The sequence below is a fragment of the Vidua macroura genome, chromosome 13 (genome assembly GCF_024509145.1).
Source record: "Vidua macroura isolate BioBank_ID:100142 chromosome 13, ASM2450914v1, whole genome shotgun sequence".
NCBI classification, from domain to species: domain Eukaryota; kingdom Metazoa; phylum Chordata; class Aves; order Passeriformes; family Viduidae; genus Vidua; species Vidua macroura.
The window spans coordinates 18,496,067-18,509,668 of record NC_071583.1 but is presented as its reverse complement, the minus strand read 5'-3'; the positions used below and the strand labels follow the sequence as shown (position 1 = coordinate 18,509,668).

At 44.2% G+C, this 13,602-nt stretch overlaps 1 protein-coding gene across 1 annotated transcript in view; it reads right to left on the bottom strand.

The window, feature by feature from the left end:
* Window positions 1-1,421: 1,421 nt before the first annotated feature.
* Window positions 1,422-13,602, bottom strand: part of SLC6A1 (solute carrier family 6 member 1) — a 60,640-nt gene continuing 48,459 nt past the window's right edge. Inside the window, exons 10-15 of the mRNA XM_053989468.1 lie at window positions 12,183-12,295; window positions 9,780-9,911; window positions 8,664-8,766; window positions 7,309-7,409; window positions 5,712-5,879; window positions 1,422-3,826 (exon numbers count right to left, since the gene is read on the bottom strand). Of these exons, the coding sequence (XP_053845443.1) occupies window positions 3,722-3,826; window positions 5,712-5,879; window positions 7,309-7,409; window positions 8,664-8,766; window positions 9,780-9,911; window positions 12,183-12,295 (722 nt within the window). The 3' untranslated portion in view covers window positions 1,422-3,721. The remainder of the gene's footprint in view (window positions 3,827-5,711; window positions 5,880-7,308; window positions 7,410-8,663; window positions 8,767-9,779; window positions 9,912-12,182; window positions 12,296-13,602) is intronic.

Below are 13,602 nucleotides of genomic sequence, written 5' to 3'. Positions count from 1 at the left end.
CTCGCCGTGTCTGTCCGTGGGTGTCTGTCCGTGCTGTGCAACATCTCCTGGGCTCCTCGTCCTGGGAGTGGAGCCAATCCATCCTGGAGGGAAAGGGATTAAGAGGTGGCTGTCCAAATGCTTTAGTGCAGCCCCTTTTGGCTGCTGCCTGCCGGGCAGTGCCCATGGAGGGGTGTTGGCAGCGGGAGCTGCTGCCCTGTGCCATGGGATCGCCCTGCCTTTGGGCTCTGGGCCCCAAGAACCAGTCAGCAGTGGGGGCTGAGCAGTTCTAATAGTTAATTGTAATGCTATCGTGGCCTGAGCAGAACAAAACAGAAATAATCAGGCTTAAAACAAACAAAAAAACCCCAAAAGCAACACAGTGTTATTTTAGAATAAAAGCACATGTAGCTGAACTAATACTCCTGACGAGCAAGGACATGGATTTCTCCCAGGGCATCCTGCAGTCCTGTAGGGAAGAAGTGACCTTATTTGCATTTTTCTTGTTGAATTGCTGTTGGGATTTCTGCAGCACGGCAAGAGCAAATTCCTCCAGGAGAACATGGAAATATCACAGCACTAACGCAATATCCTCCAAGTAGCTTCCTGCTCCTCAGCCCCTGCTGCCCCCCTGCCCTCCCACCACCCCCAGCCAGCAGTGACAGCCCTCGGCCTCTTCCTTTCCCATTCCCTCTCATTTCCCTCTGTATTCCCAAAATTGCTGCCTCCCCTTTTCCAGAACAATCTGGGACCTCCCCTCCCCGCCGTGCCCTCGCCGTGCGCTCCTCCCGAAGGTCAGCACTTGGCACTTGAAGGCTGCGATTCCAGACGCCTCTCTCGGGAGCGTTTTCCATTCTAATCAGGTCCTCTAAATTGCTTAGGCTCTTCCCCAGCATGAAGCCCTGCTCCAGTTTTGCAGGCAGATAATTAAATCCCGAGCCCAGGAGCGGCGTCGCAGCTGCGCCGCGACTTCTTCTCCGCGTCTTCTCCGCATCTTCCCACCCTGCCAGGGCAGCTGAGACAGGAGCACGGAGCTTTTGGAGCCATGGATCGTCTGCCTGGGGAGGATTCAGCACTGGGATAGCTCCAAAACCAGGGAGGTGCTGCAGCTCGCAGCAGCAGCAGGAGTGCGCCTGAGGAACCGTCCAAAACATTCCAAAATCCGCTTTTTTCCTTCTCCCGGAGCTCGCTCTGCCATCTTCCCGCAGGAGAATTAAAGCAGCAGGATGCCAGGAAGGGCTATTAGCTGTCACCTCTCAAGCTCCCTGTATAATGTATGCACATACTAATTACATCGTAGGAATAGCACGGATTAATTATACACATCACAAGTGGGATACAGCGTTTTGGTATTTAAAGGATATTTTTATATAAATGACACTTTTGGAACTTGAAAATAGCACAGATTGGGTTTGTCCAATGAAAGACTGCAAAATTCTGAATTTAATGTATAATATAACCTTTATTCTTTTTCCTCTAAACTCTTGGAAACTTACATAACAATCGTGCTTTAATTATGACACCGTTTATAGACATTTAAAATGCATCTTAATTTATAAATATTTTACATTTGGTCCATAGAACAGGTTGCAATTTACTAAATAATACTGTACTCTTTTTAAACAGGCTCTGTATATATTTTTGAATATGTATATATTACATATATATTTTTATATAGAGATAGATTTGCTTGGTGTTGGATATTTCCTTATTGCAAAAAGCATATATGATCATACAATAATCTTTCTTTTTCAGGGCAAGTACTACAAAAAAGATACAGCTATTCACACTTTACACACAGTAGTTCTACAACACTAGTTTGTGCTATGTGATAACGTTTGTACAGCTTTTTGCTAAAGAGCAGGTCTGTCAAACATCTGTCATAATTGTTTACAATCAAACATTAAATACTGCATTTTTCTTAGAACAACATGGGACTCGGTTACATTAAACAATAAAGAGAAAGTTGGAGTTTTTATCCTTAGTCTAATGAAATTCACAAGTATGATGTATCACGTGTGATGTCTGTGTAGGATGTAGGGGTTCCTCTAAATCCCAAAGACTTACAGGACGTTTGCATCTCAGCTATGGCCGTTTAGGATGGAGCTTAGATCTCGTAGTATTTTACATTTGACCTAGGTATGAAACAGTTTAGAACCTACCCAACATACTCTGAGAGTTTAGGATGTAGTTTGAAATACATGTGTATTATATATATATATTATTTCTACATAATGTGCTTGACATTCTGAGAATAATACCTTATTGCAAGAACATGTTTGTCACCTTCAGACGAGAACAACGAAAAACCCAACATTCACAGGTAACATGTTTTTTTTTTTTTTCCACGTAGTAGTTCTACATAAATTGTGCTATCTAACATTGTACGGTGCACAAAAAAAGTTTGCTGAAAAGCATGTTTTCATTGCACAGTTCTGTCACAGTCATTTACAATCAAACATCACCCTCCCAAAAAAAAAAAAAAGCCTCCGTGCCTGTCTTATAGCTGCCAAACGAGAAATGCCAGCCGGGGCTCCCGCTGCATTCCCCACACAGGGAAAACTTCCAGGGGCTGTCCGGGCTCGCTGGCCGTGTGGCAAACGCAGGACGGAGCCCAGAGCGGGATTGCATCGGGATCAAAGAGCTCTCCCTCGTGCCCTCAGCACCACCCAGCCCCTGGAAATGGAAATCCCACTGCTCTCAAAGTGCCGACCCTGCGGAGTTTGGGATTGGGAACTGGGAAAGTTCTCTAGCAGGTTCAATCGAGCCCGAAATTGGAACTTACTTCGATCTTTAAGCCGTTGTTTTGGTTTCTATTTTGGTGGCAATGCAATAATAGTAGAGTGACAACAGCATGATAAAAGCTCAGGGAGTCTGAGCTTGAATGGCAAATACTTTGTATTTTACTCCTGGGAATCTTTAAGAGCTCTTGGCTATTACTTTGCTAAAAAAGTTAAAAGTCGTATTGATGCCTCTAACATTGATTCACACAGATATCTTCTTTTTATAAGAAGCAAGATATGTACTTCTAAAGAAATTTATGACCTTGTTTGAAAGTCACCCTGAAAGGCTGAGCACAGCCAGTGTGTTTGGCCTGGGCTGCTCTGCCACAAACAACTCAATTTTTGCTCTAGGAATGTTTATAAAGGCTGTGCCTGCTGTTAATTGAAGGAAGAGTCTCTTCCTCCCTCAAATGGCCTCAGCTGGAACAAATTTTAAGGGCAGACTTTAGCACTGGAAATCACTTGTTTACAAAATACTCCATTCTCTTTGTACAAAACAACTCCAAACTTAATTTTACTCCTGCAAAGTCAGAAATAACAGTCTTGGGATTCAGCGGTAAGAAATAGTGATCAACTACTAAAAATCAGCAGCACAAAACTTCAAATAGTCGTGCTAAAAGGTAGATTAAAAAGGTCTTGGCACATCAATTTACAAATTCCAAGGTATGCAACTATCATTGCGAAAGGATAAAAACATTAACAGTCTGTGGATTGCTGGAGAACACAAAAACACTGTCAAACATCTGAGCTCGCGACAGCTGGATCGAACCCATGGCGATTCCCTCGGAGTGGAGATGACCTTGTTGCTTTTTTTTCCTTTTTTTTTTAATATGTATTTTTTTTTTTTTTTTTTGCCACTAGAGGTAGGTAATTATATTCTCAGACGTGAATTTGTGGTCATATTCAACCATATTTTTTGTTTTTCTGGAGGAGGAGCGGTACTTGGACGAGAGAGGAGTTTAGATGTAGGCTTCTTTGTTGGCAGAGTTGCTCTGTTGGGCCTGGTCTGGCCCGTTCTCAGGGTGGGTGATGTCTTCACTTGGCTGAATCATCACTTGGATGCGCTGTTCAAAGGACAACAGTAAATGTGAGGCAGCCAAAAAACTCTTTCTAACCTTACTCTTCTTTTTTTTTTTTTTTTTTTTTTTCTAAATATTTAAAGACAATTCTTTGCAACAGCCTATCTTCCCAGGGACCAGCAGTGAGCCACTTCCACTAAATTGAACTCCAGCTCTGTCCTGAACGTGACAGGAGGAGCTGAAAAACCCCATGCCAAATGCTGGGTGCCAACAAGGAGCTTTCCTGGGGAAAAGCAGTGAGGAGAGGCTCTGCTGTGAGCCCAGGGTGCAGCACAGGGCTGCAGTGGGCAGTGGGCAGCAGTTCTGGGCACCAGAGTGATTGGCATCTCCCCAGGGGAACTGAGAGTTCCTCCAAGGACAAACCAAGTGAAACAACTTGTGGTTTAGAATGTTTTATTCCCATTCTGTTTTTCCTCGTCCTTTTGTCCTCTCTGTTCCTTCAGCTTCTCTGCCCAGCTCACGTTCATATCTCAAAAGAAATCCCAGTTTGGCTCCTCAGAGCCTCTCACTGGTGCAGACTCCTTCCATCACTTAATAGCAATTTGTCAATGCTTTCAAAAATGAGCCCTTAATCCACAACAAGGCTGAGATGAGGAACTTTAACCATGGTCTCACACTACCCTGCCCAAACAGCAGCTGTATTTTAAGGCAACAGTTCTCCTTTTGCACCTAAAAGTTTCCGTAAGACCAAGGGAAATCTGTTCAAAATGTAGGAGCTAAGAACAGGCATGGGGGGAGCAAAAAAAAATCAAAACCCAGATTTTTTTTCTGCAGACTTCTTTGAAGCCTGAGTCCTTCAAAATTTGCTGAAGACAAATATTTGGATCTGAGCATTTCATGAGCATCACTCGTCAATTCTGCTTAAGATCATCCAGCCCTTTGCAAAGATGGCTCTGTCAGCTGATTTTAGAATATTCCAGAAGCTCTGACAAATTCCTCTTGACAGTCTTTGGTTCCCACAATCACAGAATGTTTCAATACTTGGGCTGGGGAACTGGCTGTGATGTACAGGAGGAGCTGGAGAGGGAAAACTGAGGATCCACCCAGATTGAAAAAATGAGGTTGGTGATTGTGGGTGGCTCCTGAACAGTGTGTGAGGCAATAATGTGGTCAAGATTTCCCACCCCTATAGCAGTACATCTCTGAGGACCTCAGAACCGACTGAAATAGAAACTGACTGAAATAAAAACTGACTGAAAACCCCCCTGACTGTCTTCCATAAGAAGTGTTACCTCCTTTAAAAAACAGGATGAGCAGTCAGGGAGAGGCTGAAAATGAGAAAAAAGCCCCTAATGTTCTTCACGAAGTGACTGCTCATAGAAATCCCTTAAATAAAGGCTAGAGGGAAGTGCTCCCAAGGGATTCCATGTGCTCCCTCCCAGCTGCAGCAGAGCAGGGCAGGTGTGACTCAGAGCAGGTGAAATGCAGGAGCTCAAGCCTTGGGGGCCATCAGGGAGATGCAGGGCAGGGTCCCTGAGCAGACTCATGCAATCCCAGAGTTTTGTGGCTCAGTCCCTGATTTTGATTCCAGCTCCCCAGAGCATCCCCTGCCGTGATCCACGGCCGCGTGTCTCGCATTAATCAGGACAAATTGCCATATTTTGCAAACCTCTCCTCTGTTTTCTAGGTGTGAGGAGCTGGAATGCCAAGTGTCTGCAGCTGCCAGAGCAGAGATAAGGACCCTGTGGAACGTGGGGAGTTGTGTTCAGCAACAGATGGCTCAGACACTCTCTTGTCTTTTGGTTGGTGCTTTTATGGGGTCTGTTTGGCTCAAAGCAAAATATCTGAGGGGCAAATAGATGACAGGAAAGAAATGCCCAGCAATCTTTGATTGCACAGGTGCCAAGGGGCTCGGGACAGGCAGACTTACCTGTTTTAGGGAGCCTTTCAGGGTTAGGAACATGTATGCCATGTAGCCAGGTATCAGCACCATAGAGGACAGGGCCATGAACCAGCCGACCCCCTGGCCCCATTTTGGGAACACGTAACTCCCCATGGTCAGAGGGGTCATCTGCACAGCACTGAAGATGAACACTCCCTGCAAAAGCAGAAGGGAGGGTTTGGGGTGAGATTCCCAGAGTGTTCTGGCTTCAAGAGTTTTTCTGGAGCTTCCCAAGATGCCTCTTACCAAAATGAATGTTTCACCTTAACGCTGTATTTTCACCTAAAAATCTGCACCTCAGATAATGCAGGTGTGCTGCTGGTACCAGTAAATTCCTTGGATAAACTACACAGAGCCAGAAGGAAGGGAGCTGCTGGGGAAAACAGGGATCCTGGGAACCTGTGGACATGTACATGGTGCCACTGAGCAGCAGCTCACATGTTGCTTTTGGGATGTTCTCCAAGGATGCCCTGAAGACATGGTATTCCATAGGCTATTCCCAGGAAAAACTCCTGTCCTGGCCTGTCTCAAATGTCTAAGCCAGCCAGGAACACCTGCTAAAGTGAATCAGGAGAGAGGAAGGCTTGTTCTGATCCCAGGCTGAGGCCTTGTGCAGGACAGATTCCCAGAGGAGGATGCAGAGGCAGATTTTTGTCCCTGCTCTGAGCTGGGCTGGGCAGCACGTTCTGCTGAGGACTTGACAAATCTGGCCAGTTTGACAGTGTTTGGCATCTTCCTCCTGTGCCACTAAAATAAAATGTATTTCTTATGCCTTCCTGAACGCTTGTATTTTACAAAAATGAAATCTGCCTTGATCTGGGAAGGGATGACTCGAGAAACCCTCAACGTGAACACATTTCTGTGTCTTTTTAGTGCTCCTCGCTTGCTTTTCTCTGGTTACATGCTGGCTCATGGGTAATAGTGGCTGCTTGATTAGTTTGTTACATTGCATCTGGGTTCAGTGTATGTGCAGTACATTTACATTCATTTGCTTACTACTTCACAAAGTACTGAATGGGATTAACTGGGTAAAGTTTAGAATCAGAAAAAGGCTGTCCTGTGGTTTGCAGTACAGATTCTGTGCAGAGTTTGCCAGAAAACCCACAGCAATGTAGTACAAAATGGTTAATATATGCCACAGAATCCCATGAGGGAAGAACACGAGTTTAGAACCCTGCTCTGTCACCAGAAGTGCTTGTGGAGGAATTCAGTTTACAGAATGTTGGCATTTTTGTGCATGTGGAAAATTTAGATTTTAGATTGCTAAATTCTATTTTAGAACACCAAAAAAAAAAAAAAAAAAAAGGTCAAAATTTGTTCCTTACAGTTTTCTAACTCTGCCAATGAACCTCTTGAGCATTTCCAGAGGTCTAATAAAAATTTTGGCTTCTCTTTTTGGGGCACAATCTTCCTGGAATGATACTGCTGCTTTTTGCTTATTGCCTTCAATGAGATTGCTCAAATCCTTAAAAAAGGAGCGAGGGCAGAACTAATATGAACCTGTAGGGGTGGAAAGGACAAGGCTGCAGCACCCAGGCCACTCATTTACATCCTTTCAACCAGAGAATAAAAGTTTGTTCCTTACTGCCACAATGATAGGAGTGAAAAAGGACCAGCAGAGTTTCCACCAGATGCAGGGTCTGTATCCCACCATCTCTTGGATGTTGTCATAAAATCTATTAACACCTGGATATAGAAATAAGAAACAGCACAGAAACATATCAGGTAGTGGAGCTGATGGGAAGCTCAGTGGTTCTGAGAGACATTGTCATAAATTATGATTATATTCGGAAGCTCTACAAAGATCTCAAGATAACTTTTCCTCTGTCTGGATGGCAAAAAAAGTGTGCAAGCTCAAAAGCACCAAAAATTACCTGTTCTCACTCTTCCACATCATAATAATTAGAGACCAGCAAACTTATTCCCATGCCAAATGAAGAAGTTGCACATGGAAAGGGCAGATGCAAGAAACACCCTGGATTGATTTCAACTCTAGGTTATATTAGAATGAGAAATTTAGGGTATTTTACAATTATAAACCTCCCCAACCCATCCCAGCTTCGTTTCAGTGCCCACCATGCATGGGCAGAAGTGGAGCTGAAATCAGAGGGGCCCTCCTGCTGCTGCTGCTCTGCACCAGCCTCCCAAAGCTGTGTCTGGCACTAATTCATGGCTTTGATTTCTTCATGGTCAGAGCCTGGAGCTGACAATTCCAAGGTGTGCTTCAAGCCCTGCATGGACCATCCACCTAAGCTCCTTGTGGGGTCCCTTCCAGCTCAGAATATTCTGTGATTCCTGGGAGAATTTTGGTGTGTTTTTCCATTTGCTGGGTTCAGCAGCAGTGCCTCTTGCCTGTTAAATGCTGCTCCATCCTCTCAGGCCCACTGAAATCCAGCAGGAAGGCTCCTGGAGCAGCTGGAGTGCCTCAGTGATGATGGGAGCAGCTCCTCAGAGGAGCTGACACAGCTCTGAGGTCAAAAATGCTCTGTGACAATATTCCACAGATCCATTAATCCTTAGAGCCAGAGATTGCCAGTCCAAGCTTCTGGATATTTCAAGGTGATTATTCCCTAACTGACCAAGGAGCCTGGCTCACTGCAGGACTCTGGAGTGAGAGAATTTCTGGAAAAATGAGATATTACAAATCCCAAGAGCCTGGAGGCGATATGTACCCAACAGCTCTGAAGATCCAGGCTTCCCAAGGGAGTGGGACAGGAAAAGAGATGGAATATCACCCTTTTCATGTTCCTGAAACACTTTGTGGCTCCCAGGCCTCTAGGTAGGGTGTTTAAAAGGCAGCAGCACCTTCCACAAGCCAACTTTGAATTACATCCACAGAAACCAAGGCCACTTTCAGTTCCACCCCCAGCACGTGCACAGAGGATGAATTATCCTCAGGGTGTGTAAAGCTTAGGGGAAAAACACAAACAGGCTGTTTACCATAGCACCAGGATATCGAGATGCACTCAAAGAATACAAGGAACAAGAGACTCATTCCACTGGCAGAGTAGTAGTCAAAAAGCTTAAACACATAGATTCCACCCTGAAATGGAAAAGAAAGAATGAAAAATCGAGCAAGGCCTCCAGCTTCAAACTGTAAGATACAAACTAACAGTGGTGGGTAGGTTAGGGCCTACTAGTATAAATTAAACAGGGTCATTTTTTTTTAAGGCTTGAGGTCAACCCTGACAAAATTAAGATTGCTCCTGTTTAAACTGAAGTTTCATTTAACTTTCTGGTCTTTATTTGATAATTTAATCATAATTTAATCATTAATAGTTTCCCCTCAAACAGTTTGCAAAGTCAACATCTCCAGCGGCCACGTTTTGGACTGTAGGAGTGTGGGGATGTGCATTTTGCTGTCCTTGACCCTGCAGGGGACACCCAGGTGATGCCTTTTTGGGGCTACCTAAACCAGAGGCAGAATTAAGGGAATAAAAAGCAGTTCTATTTATGGAAGGGCCTTCAGGTACATTTAGGGCAGACAAAGCCCCCAGGGCCTACACCCAAAATGGACCACCGGTCATGGGGTTTTATATTTTTATATAAAAAAAGTTTGGTCCATTTGCACATTGGGGTTAATCTTCCAATTCCAGCCCCAGGCAATGAAGTCATTTCCCCCAGGTTTGCTCCCCCAAGTCCCTTTTGCTCCCATCCCTGGGGCCTGAGGCAGTGAGGTGTCCTTGAGTGCCAGGCCTGGAGAGGAATTGTTGTGTCTGCCCCAAATGGGAAAGCTGCAGCTGCCCCTGAGTGTGGAGTTTGGAGTTACACACCAAAGAACTGCAGGAGTGCAAAGAGATGGAAAACACACAAGCTAAATATATAAAAGCAAAACATCCTAATATAAAATAAATAATCCTAATAGAAAAAAAATCAAATACAAATAAAAATATCAAAGCTAAAATCCTAAGGCACCACAGGGCGTTCTGCGCTTAAACCACCAAAACCTGGCGGGTGCCAATCCGTGACAATCCCGTGGCTGGCAGAGATTCCTGGCTGGACTGGGGAAGGAGGAATGCTGCTGATGGGCAGAGCCAGGCCCCAGGCCAGCAGTACCTGAGTGATGTTGGACAGCCCTATCACGTAGGACACGATGCACACCACGGCGATGAAGAGCTCGCGGCGGTTGCGCAGCAGCTTGGGGAACTCGTCCACCAGGGCAGTGATGAACCCTTCCACGGTGCAGAACTGCGGGGAAAGGGACAGAAAACACAGTCCAGAGCCCAGCTGGACACAAAACACAGCCCAGAGCCCAGCGTGGAGTTTTGGGGGGCACTTTGTGATTGGACCCTGCCCTGGCCTAAGGCTGCAGCCATCCAGAGAGAAGTGAAAATTCGCTTGACGGCAGCGGAAGCTCTGCTCCTGAATATCCTTGTTTCTGTCGAAAGAGATCTGTGCAAAAAGATTTCCAGCTCGAGAAACACTCAAAATTCTAAGCTATGAACTGTTGTTTTTGCTCTGTGAACAGGAACTGCTCTTTTGTTGTAATAAAAATGATAAACCTACGGTTGACGGCTTTGATCCCTCAATTCTACAAAATAAACTTATTTTTTATGTGATTTACTCCCATACAAGAAAGCCAGCACACAGAGAAAGTCTAACCAGATTGGTGCTTCATGCAGAAGGTTAAAGATTCACATATGATTCTCATATGTAATAAATCAAATATTCTTTGCATCCCCAGAAAACATTTTTGTTGAGGCTGTGTCCTCCAAATGGAAATCACGGCCACACTCCAGAATCCTTCTGTGTGTATATATTCAGAAAAATATTTTCATTATGGTGGCTGACATATGAAAACCAGAAGGTAAGTAAAGTTTTGTTAATTTTCAGCGCAGCAAGTATTCAACCAGTGGTTACAGCTCCTGTAAATTACAGTGGATGAAATGTTTCAGTGACAGAAAATGCAGAGAGCATGACAGCCTGTAGATACACATTCCTTTTAATAATATTAGACCACCTTCCTCAGCTGTTAGTTGCCTAGAGACAAGTGCTTTCAAAAATATTTTTGACCCAATTTTTTACAGCAGTTTCCCCCCAGATTGAGCAGTGGGTTTTAATGTCAAGCCTGAAGCTCACTGAAAAAGAAATAGAAAGTGTAAATTTTCAACTTTTGTTCATTTCCCAGGATAAAATGCCTTCTTGGTCTTTGTGTGTTCACAGGCTGAAGCCAGCTTGGATTCACAGAAAACGATGGATTTTCTCTCCTGAAAGACTGATACAGTGCTAAGGCAGTAAATCCCAAATTCCTTTACGTGCTGGGAGGGCTGCGCTAGGGACTGGGAGGTGCTGCTTTGCCAACTGCAGCTGACTGCAAATAAATTAACACATCTGCCTAGGATGGGGCTCATAAAAATGATCCAAGAGTTCAGCAGCCAGGGGGGACTTCCCTGATCCAGTCCTCCAAGTATTCCTTGTAAAATAAGGCAGGGTGCTCTCCTGAGTGCTGCCAGTGGGGTTGGTCTCTGTATTAAAATTAGCACCGATTAACAAAAGCTTTTGTTGGACATAGATATTTCTAAAGAGTTTTCTCTCACGCTGTGTGCTTTTTTATTTGTGTCACAACCAATGTTTCTAATGATTCCATGTCTTAATTATTTGAAAGTTTAATCTAGACAGAGAATATCTTGGATTTGCAAACCCCAGGACTGAGCCTCCTCCTTCATTTCCAGTTGTCAGATACCACCCAGAGCTTAGGTATGGCCTGAACCAATAAATTTGTGATCTTTCCCTTGGGAAGTGATTTCAGAACATAGCAAAACCCAGAATATCCTCACTAATGATCCCATTGCCCACTGAATTAACTCCAGATCTTAAAATGAAATGTGTGCTGTGTCTTTTCGCTCCACTGGTGAGTTCTGGAGCCACCCTTCAGAAATACCTGTGGCATCCAAATCTTGTAAAACATATCCCAGTGTCTCCTACACAGCTGAACATTGCACAGGTATTTTTAACATTGGGATTTTACAGGGAATATTTCAAAGGTAAGCTCCTTTTTGCCTGCAGAATAAACTTTCTGCCCATTTTTCATGTGCTTCCAGCAGTTCATGACAGAGCAAAAGTGTTCAAGCATCAGTTTTTTACTCAGGGTTTCCTCAGTGCCTCCTATTCTTTATTTGATTATTCCAGGGACTATCCTTCCCCACTCCAGCTGGCAGTGGAGAGCCCTGTTGTGTTGTTGTGTCTGACCAAAATGGGAAAGCAGCAGCTGACACTGTGTGTGGAGTTTAGAGTTATACCCTGAAGAACTGCAGGATTACAAATAGATGAAAAATAGAAGCTAAATATATAAAAGCAAAAAATCTTAATATCAAAATAAATAATCCTAATATAAATAATCCTAAATTATAAAATAAATAATCCTAATAGAAATAAATAAAATATAAATAAAAATATCAAACCTGGTTCCACCCAGTGGCAGAAAATCTGTATTTTAATTTGTTTTCACCCCAGTTTTACCTGACTGTCAATGCCCAGCATGAGCAGCATGGAGAAGAAGAGTATTGCCCACAAAGGGGAGATGGGCAACTGTGTCACTGCCTCTGGGTAAGCCAGAAATGCCAGTCCAGGGCCTGGGGGAGAAACAGGAGACAGAACATCAGTGGGGAGAGCTGGAGCTGGGATCCTCTGCTCCTGCTGGGCTCTTTCTGGGAGGCTCTGGACACAGCACCTGAGCAGGGATTTCAGCTGGTCCATGCTCCCTGACCACCAGGGCACTGCAAGCACCTGGTTTTGAAAATGAACCAGCCAAAACCAAAAAAAAAAAAAAAAAAACCACCGACAAAAACCCACCCCCAAATCCCCCAAAGCCAACCAACCAGAACACTGAATGAGTTCAGCAGCTGCTCTGAGAGCCCCCTGGCACAGCCAAGGCAGGAATGCTATCCTTGGCCAGGGTTACATCTCCAGGCACTGCTCAGCTCTCTCTCCCCTCGAGCAGTTTTTGACAGGTGCAATCTCCTGCTTTGCACCACTCAGAAGAGGAACAGACACAGCTCAGAAATGGAGAAGACACTTCCCAGCATTTCCAGTATTCCCATTTGCTGTTCCATTTCACTCACTCTCTCTAAATACACGTTAATAAACTCTGCATTTGTGGACAACCAAACTTTTAAATTTTTCTTCTTGCTAACTGCAGATGGGGGGCAGAGTGTTGGAAGGGGAATATAAATTCCTATTTAAGAGGAGTTTTTTGTTCTCATGGCACCACTGGACGTCAGGGTCAGAGGCAAAACCAGCAAATTTAATAAACACAGAAATAAAGCTCATGTGCTTCGCCCAAGGAGTGCCTCTGATTTTCCAGTTTCCATTAAAAGTCTGTCAGTGACAAGTGCTTGGTCACAGCCCCCAAACCAGTGGAGCAAGGGCGGCATCAACGCCTGGATTGCCGAAGTCTAATGAGGACTTTGAAGCAATTAATTGCTAACAAGAGCAGATATGACTGGAAAGCAGTTCAGAAAGCATTCCAAATAGCAGTGCTAAAAGCAAAATAAACTTCAGCTAAATATGTTAATTTTACTCTGTTTTGCATTCCACAGAAATGCAGCTACGCCTTTTAATATTTGTTTTATAAGGCTGTATAAAAGATGGCAGAACAACCTCTCATGGTGGTAAAATCTGGCACCAGCCTCTGAGCTTACTAGGAGAAATAGAAGCCTTAATTAAAGGGTCAAATTTTCAAATATCCTTTGCAATTAGTGGTCACGGGCATCTTTCAGAGGTCTGTTATCAAATGCACCTAATATGATGTAAAAATATTGTGGTGTTTGCAGGTGTAGCCTTTATATAACTCCTTCTGTATCAAAGACATAAATCCAAAAAGCTTATTTCACACACCACCGCCTTTCCAGAGCAGCTTTTAATAACAGTGCCTGCCATC